The 7,820-nt window shown below is 52.6% G+C and overlaps 1 protein-coding gene across 1 annotated transcript; it reads right to left on the bottom strand.

Annotated features, from left to right (window-relative positions):
* Positions 1-5,371: 5,371 nt before the first annotated feature.
* Positions 5,372-6,686, bottom strand: LOC121978581 (stress response protein NST1-like). Its single transcript, XM_042530909.1, has 2 exons — positions 6,459-6,686; positions 5,372-6,382 (listed from the first exon to the last, which is right to left on the bottom strand). The coding sequence occupies exons 1-2, from the start codon at positions 6,684-6,686 to the stop codon at positions 5,372-5,374; spliced, it is 1,239 nt and encodes a 412-aa protein (XP_042386843.1).
* Between the last annotated feature and the right edge of the window lie 1,134 nt (positions 6,687-7,820).

Genomic DNA, 7,820 nt, shown 5'->3' with positions numbered 1-7,820 from the left:
GAAGCGGCCCCAGCCGTAATCATCAAGATGCGTGATCCAGCCTATGGAAAATATCTTTTGCGATTGGCTTACCCCATAAGTTGGTGTCGACAATGGTAGACAATTTCAAGGCACAGGATAGGTGGTGCAAGGGTTGGCATAACTCGGGCATTCACCTCAATGGCTCATCCTCAAAGTAATGGTCGACCGAGGTAGTCAATCGGGAGATAGTACGCGGCTTAAAGTCAAGTGGATCACATGGGGGGTGGACGAGCTCCGGGCATTTTGGGCTCACCGTCGACGCCCGAGAGAGCACAGGTCCGACACCCTTCCATCTGGTCTATGGTAATGAAGCGGTGGTTCCTCGGAGGTCGGGATACCTTCTGTAAGAAGGATGATGTACGACGGAGAGAACACCGAGCGGCGGCTAGCTGAACTGGATTTCATCAACGAAATTCGTGAGCAAACAGTTGCCAGAGACAGAGGATGAGACAGAACTATAATAGGAAGGTGATCCCTCGGTTCTTCGGAGAAGTTGACCTGGTCTGGAAGCAGATAAAGCCCTTAGGGGAAGTGACGAAGTTGGCTCCTCAATGGGATGGACCGTACAAGGTTATCAAGAGATTGGCATCAGGAGCCTATTATTTACAAGACGCTCAAGGAAGGAAGTTGGATCGACCTTGGAGTGCCAACTACCTACGGCCCTATCGAGTTTGAGGGGGTTGGCTCTGTGGTCGTAGGCTGGATCAGGCGAGGGGCGAGGAGGCAGTAGGATGGTCAAATGAAAACTCGAAAAGACATATGTACATGTAACGATTTCCCAGTTTAAGTGGCTAGTATAGATCATTTGAAAGGAGCAAAAATCTCATCCGGAAAGCCTTGAACGATTTGGTCATGATTCAAGAAGTTTGCTGGGGGGATAGAGCTCAGGAAGCCCTGTGCGTGCAGTTGCCTGATGACTCCAGCCGCCGTGTAGGGCACGGTCGTAGCCAAGCGTGCCCCAGCCTGGGACAGGAATTCGGGGAAAGTCAGGTAGGACATTCGACTTCATAGGCAACGGTCCTCCTCTCCTTCTTGATAGACGGTTAAAGCGATGGATACCCCAGTTAACGCCGCTCGGGACTGTGATAGTTCTGCTTTCAGCGCCCGCAATTCAGCTGCCTGAGTCTCCAACTGTGCCGCCTGGACCTCCAGTGTATTGTTCTTGTCCTGCAGAAGAGTATTTTTGGATTGTATTTCCTGAGCTTGGTGGGCTAGTTGCTGCTGAAACCCCGCCTCAGATGCGGCTTTCTCTTCCCTCATAGCTCGGAGTTCATCCTTCACCTGTATCAGGGACCGTTTCTGTCGATTGGTCTGATTGGTTAGGGCCTGAATCTCTGCTCGTAAAGCATAACTAGCCTGGGCGGGGTCGTTCAATTGCAACTCTAATTCGGAGACTCTCTCCTGTAGTTCTTTGCTTTCATGATGAAGGGTGTGGAAAGATTGGTTCAGCACTAGGGATTCTGCATGAGTCTGGAGGAAAGATATAACCATCAGTTAAGGCCAACCACTACCCAGTATAAGGTGAAGAGTACTTACTTTAGCCCAGGACTTTGAGAACCTGTCCATCTGGGCCAATGGAGGTGCGTCACTGATAACCATGATTTTACTGCATTATTTTGATTCATATATGCATGATTTGATGTTGATTTCATAGTTTAAATCATGGTTATATCACATTTTGTGCATAGTGTGTATTTTTAGACTTAATTGCAAATTATATTATTTTTGGTGTTATTTGATGCTAATATTTAATTCTTATTTTGCAGGCATCAAAGGATCTTAGATTTGGATCTATTTGGACCGAAATTGGGCTCGAATCGGAGTCCAAACAAAAAGATCAAGCTTTGAAGCATTATGGACCGTTCATCAAGAATAGGGCAGATCTGAACCATCCGTTGAAGATCTGGCCGATCCAACCTAATGGGGAGCAGATCTAAGCCATTGATGAAGATCCAGAAGTTTTGATCCAGATCTGAGTTCATCCAGCCATTGATCCAGCCGGATTAATCTGGATCGTTCAATGAAGACTATGCAGATCCGGGCCATCCAGTGATGATCTGATCGATCCGACCTACGGGAGGGTAGATCCAGATCCTAGATCAACATCAGTACCTTCAGATCGGATTTTGGGCAAACTTTCACCGTTGATTTAGCTCCAAATCAATCCCAGCCGTCCGTTCAGATCCAGATCTGATTCAAAACAGAAGCTACAGTACCCAGCTTCCTTCGTCGATTCCTCCACGCACAGTAGCCTCGTCGCCGCGGCATTTCTCCGGATTCCGACCCCTTTCCTTATCCAATCCATTTCCCAAGCTTCAACCTCGGTGGATAATCTCTACAGTAGCTCATCCCGATCATTTGGAACCGTCGTTAGGTGTTCTCTCCGACGGAAATCTGCTCTCGGATCTTCTCTGTTCCAGCCCGATTTGGAGATGGTCTTCCAATCGGCGACTCCGATTCCCATCAGTGGTGCTTGGAGGTGGTCCGCCGGCGTTATTGAGCTTCATCCGATGCCCATCCGCAGTCCGCAACATCGTCCCAGATCCAGAGAGCTCCGGGTAGCAGAAATCTAGATTTTCGGCCATTCATGGGGTTCCGGGTTGTTCTAGCTCGTCGGGGGTGGTCCGTCGGCGTTGCTAAGCATACTTGGAGCTGATACGCCACTGATATTCTTCGCTGAGGTCCAAAGTTGGGTGGTCTCAACTTTGGCACTCTTGTGTGACGGTAAGAGGGTGGAACTTGAGTAAATTGATTGTGAGTTGGATTGGTTAGGGTTTATTTTACTTTTATTATTGTTTTGTAGCTTAGAACTTGTTTCTTTTAATGGTTGTTATGTTTTTATGCAAGTAATTTAGTATTTCTTTACCTTGTTGTAGTTTAATTTGAGTTTAAGTTGTGCTTGATTAATTGTTTAGAGTTTTAGTTCTAAGTTGTGCTTGATTCTGCATGAGTCTGGAGGAAAGATATAACCCTCAGTTAAGGCCAACCACTACCCAGTATAAGGTGAAGAGTACTTACTTTAGCCCAGGACTTTGAGAACCTGTCCATCTGGGCCAATGGAGGTACGTCACCCATTTGATCCATGCTCTCTGCCCACAAACTGCCGAGACAGCCTTTCATCATCAAGAGGCTTGCGGGGGCGTCGGGCCGCCGAGCTAGAGCAGCTTCAGAGGGGATGGTGGTCCTGTAACGATGGCGGGCGGAGAAGGAAGGTTGAGAAGGGCCGGCGTCAGCACCAGGAGGGGCCGGAGTTGGCTCAGGAACGGGCTCAGTGGGCACCGGGTTTTGATGATCGCCGGGGCTGTCTCCCTCTGCAGCATTAGGAGCGGAGTGGAACGCAGCTGGTCGCCCCCTGTAGGGATTAGGGGAAGCTGCCAGATAAGGAAAACAGATGTAAAGAGGGAAGTAATGTCAGAGCCAGTCACGACAGTAGCAAGAGGCAGTATGATCATAAGAAAAAAGCAAGACCAAGCGTTAATGAAGTCAGACCTGGTTTTCGGCGCCGCCTGTGAAGCAGGGGCTGGTTATCAGAGTCAGAATCATCAGAGCAAGGCTGACCCAGGGAAGAGGCCGCCGCACCCCTGTCTGTGTCGCCCCGTCCGGATGAGCTCGGACCTGCGCGATGAAGAGCTGCACGACCGCGTCTGGATGATCGCGAGGCTCCTCGGGAGACGCTTCTGGCCGGGAGTGTGGCTTGGCCCCGACCCCGACCTCGGTTCAAGGCGGCAGAGGAAGGAGAAGCGGCGTGTAGGGCAGGGCTGGGAGCAGGCTGAGTCGCTGCCCCGACTGCGGCAGACCCCAGGTGAGGGAGTAGCCTCCTGCCCAAGATTGCCCGACTGCGCCGCATTATCTCCAGGTCATCGAGGGGCAGAGGCAGAACCTCCGACGCTCGATACAAAACTTCAGCTGAAGGCATCAACACAAGAAGTCACTCTTACAGGGAATCGAAAAGGAGGCATTCCACACGGACTCACCTAAGGAGCGCGGTGTGTCAGAGGTACAGCGGCTTATCCTGAAGAAAGAAAGTAGATCTTCAGATAGTAATCTCGTCAGATTCAAGCGCCAATCCTCTAGTCGATCAGCAGCCGTGGCATAGGAGAGGTCCAGGTGGAATTCGTCCAGCGCTGGAGTCAGAGGCAGTTCAGGTTGCCAGTGCATGGGCCAGGCAGTTTCCTCCGGAAACCGGAGAAAAAAGAACTTTTTCTTCCAGTTAGCACTGGGAGGAGGAAGAGGAGAAAAGAAAGCGGTTTGGCTGCGAGCTTGGAAATCAAAGAGACCATCGGCACCCCGAACGAGAGTGAAGAAGCAATGAAAAAGGGGAGCTGACCAAGAAACCTCACAAACTTCGCAGAGTACTACAAAGCCACATAAGATTTTTATGGAATTGGGGGATAACTGACCTAAGGGAACCTTAAAGTAGCGGCACACTCCGGACAAAAAAGGATGCGGGGGTAGACGAAGGTCAGATACGAACTGCTCAGTAAAGAAAGTACAAGAACCCGGCGGGGGATCGAAGTACAAGTTCACACCAGTAGGAATGATGGGGCGAAAGCTAGAAGGGACTTCGTAAGTGTACCGTAGGTCATCCCAATCTAACTTAGCGAAAGTTGAAGCGCTTGGGAAATGCTCCGCTAGCAAGGAAGCCCAAGAAGGAGAAGCCATTGCAAGGAAGATTATCTCAGGCGGCAGAAGGAACAGACGAAAAGGGGAAGCTTAGAGAAGAAAGAAGAAGCGCGGCGCAGTCTCAGAAACGATCAGTCGACGGCGGCGACGCTTGAGTGCTTTACTGTCATAGCGAAAGAAAGAGTCAGATAATACTTATAGGTATGGTGGGCGGAGGACATTTTCGTAAGTCAACAACGGACGGTAGATGCAGGGTCTGGAGTAGACGGGGGACGTTCTGCGATGAGCTTCGAGGAGACAACCAGGGGGCATTAAGGGAAAGATAAGGGTCCGAGATACGAAGCGCCTCCCTGGGAAATTGTGTTAAACAGGACAAAAGCGTATGGAAGGGTCACCAGAAGGCGGATAAGTCAAATCCGCGGGTTGCACGGACACACGAGGTAACCTTTAACCCAGGCAAGCCCATTAGGAGGGCGGCGATGGGAGGAGAGGCTACGTAGCGAAAGAAAGTAGATAAGGGAAATCTGATCATCGGAGCTCGGCCGAAACCAACGAACAACTTGCCGAAGAAAACAAGCTATCAGTGTGCGAAGGAGACGCAGCACAGTTGTAGGATCGTAGGGGAAAGCGAAGACAAACAGGCCGAGGTCAGTACCATTACACAAATACCACCGAAGAAAAGCCGGTATCAACGCATCAAAAAGTAAGCAGCCTAACATAGTTCTAATTACACTACATTCGGAGAAGGGGGAGACGGGTCATCAAAGGCCGACAGAGGGGGTGCTGGGTCGGCCGACTCAGCAGGAGGAGGGGCCAGGGCTTCAGAAGCTTTGGGGATGGCGGCAGGAAGATCCTGGGGAGACACCTCTACGAGGGTTGGAGCGGCAGCAGGAGGAGGAGCAGCCTGGAAGAAGAGCCCGTCATCCGCCTCGAAGGAGGGGAAGGCGTCCTGCGGCAGTTCCCGGGCCAGGCGAGCAGTATCCAAGAAAGTGGCGGGGGGCGCTGCACGCAAATAACCTTGCTCGAAGGCTTGTCTTATCCCGCCAGCAGCCCCGTAACTCAGCAGCACGACCATCCAGCGCCCCAGCTTCTGAAGGAAAAAGGAAGAACGAACATAGGCCAAGCGGTAGGCCTTCAGCCGCCCGAGCTCTCCCGCCAAGTACTCTGCCATGGCGTCCTTGTCCTCGATAGCCTCCGCGTGAGCTGCATTCAGGTCACTCTGGCCCTGAGACACTACCTCCTGGGCCCGCGAAAGCTTCGCCTGCAAAGATTGAAGCTGGGCCTGGCAAGCTTCCCACTGAGCTCGTAGGGTGGTTTCCCGACCCACAGCAGCATTGGCCACAGTTTGGGCTTCAGCCAACCCCATTTGTAGGAGCTCCCGACCTTGCTTCAGCAGGGCCAATTCCCTAGATTGGGCAAGCAACTCTGCCTCTCGGTTTTTCAGTTCAGAGGTCGCCGCTTGACGGCGTTCCACTTCAGAGGCCAGGGAAGACTCACTTGTCTTCAAAGCCGCCTCCAACTGTTGAAGTTTATCAAAGGCAGCATGGGAGATGGTCCGAGCCGAAGCTGCTGACTCCCCGATGGCCCGCAAATAGGCATCCAAGCTTCCCAAAGGGGGCTCGGGAGAAGCTGAGGAAGTCGCAGGATGCCCTAATTCCTGGAGACGTGCCTTGAGCGTCGCGTTCTCTCGCTGAAGCTCGGTCGCTCGTTGCACGGCGCTCAGACTCGCGGAGCAGGTCTGCCAGTAGCCGGAAGAAGAGGAAGGAGGTTACAGAGATACACGAATACAAGGGAACATAGGAGAAGGGACTTACCGCGACCAGTGAACGAGCAATCTGATCGAATTCCCCCAAAGGAGAGCCGCTCTCCCAGAACTGCTGGCTGGCTGATTGCCAGGAGATGGCCAGGTCCCCAAAGAAGTTGACCCTACCGAAGACAGGCGACGAATCAGCAGCAGGTGTGCAGGGCGGGTCGGTCTCCAAAGGAAGCCTCCACAACGCTTCGAAGGCTGGGTCTGTCGAGGGCAAGTTCGGGGTCGGCATGGCCGAGCTCGGAGGCACGCGAAGAGGAGACGCGGAGGGCATCAGTAAGTATGGAAGCTGATCGCTGGAGGACGAAGGCGGGGCAGGTAGCACGCTCTGGAGTGGCGCCGTAGTAAGTTGATCTGACGGCGGGCCTGCCACCTCCAGGTCATAGGCCTGTTCCTGGCCCAAACTTGTCTCCTGAGCCGAGCTCGTGCCCGAAGACTTGGAGGGGGAAGAAAGAACCACCACGCGTTGGCGCTATGAAGGTGGAGGAGAAGTGGCGGTGACTGGGGTCGTCCGTTTGCTATTGCGCGTCACACGCAGCCGTAGAGTAGGACGGAGAGGAGGAGCCTGTCTAGTGGGCGAAGAAGCAGTCGCAGGTTGATCGGAGGTGTGGGCGATGCTGGGTCTGCAGCGCTGGGAGAAGGTAGCACTGCGAGCGACGGGGCAATCACAACATCAGAGGTCGGGGGTGCTGGAAGTTGAGGATCGAAGGCAGCAGCTGGATCAGAAGGTAGGCCTGGTGTCAACTCCTGATGCAGGGCTTCCAGGACAGCAACTGCGGGCGTCTCTTGGCAGGCGAAGGAATGGAGGATAGCAGCCGCTACAAGAATAAAAAAGAAAAGGCACCTCAGTTAGCGAAGAGCGGCGTGCAAGAATAGACAACTTACCAAAGGGAGCTCCGATTTCGGCAGGAACGGGACTAAGACCGAAGGTGTATAAGATGCCTTCCAGCATCAACACAGACAAGCGAACAAGAACACCGGTCAACTTGTCCGCAGCTGCAAAGCAGGCAGATTCATGAACATGTGGGGGAAAAGCCGAAGTCGGGAGGGGGCGCCACTGAGAAGACCCAGCCAAGGGGGAAGGCGGTTTAAGAAAGAAAAAGCGGGACCTCCAACCCTTATTGGAAGAAGGTAGGCCATCAAAGAACTTAAAGCCCGGCTTGGCCTGAACGTTGAATATCCCCGCCTCGGCTCGCCGGAAAGAGTAGAAGTGCTGGAATAGGTGAGGCGTCAAGGAAATTCGATAGATACGGCATAAGATGACGGTTCCACAGATAGCTCGAAATACATTGGGAGCAAACTGGGAGATGTCGATGCCGCAATACTGGCACAAGCCTGAAATAAAGGGGTGCAAAGGAAAGCGAAG

The sequence above is a fragment of the Zingiber officinale genome, chromosome 4B (assembly GCF_018446385.1).
Source record: "Zingiber officinale cultivar Zhangliang chromosome 4B, Zo_v1.1, whole genome shotgun sequence".
Lineage (NCBI taxonomy): Eukaryota > Viridiplantae > Streptophyta > Magnoliopsida > Zingiberales > Zingiberaceae > Zingiber > Zingiber officinale.
Note: the sequence above shows the minus strand (reverse complement) of the source record. Positions and strands in the feature narration are given on the sequence as shown.

What these genes read in the sequence shown, in the direction of transcription:
- LOC121978581 (XM_042530909.1), bottom strand. Translation starts at nt 6,686, where the DNA reads ATGCCGACCCCGAACTTGCCCTCGACAGACCCAGCCTTCGAAGCGTTG. An exon ending in TTGCTCGTTCACTGGTCGCG is followed by an intron (nt 6,383 to 6,458) that starts GTAAGTCCCTTC and finishes GGCTACTGGCAG; the next exon opens with ACCTGCTCCGCGAGTCTGAG.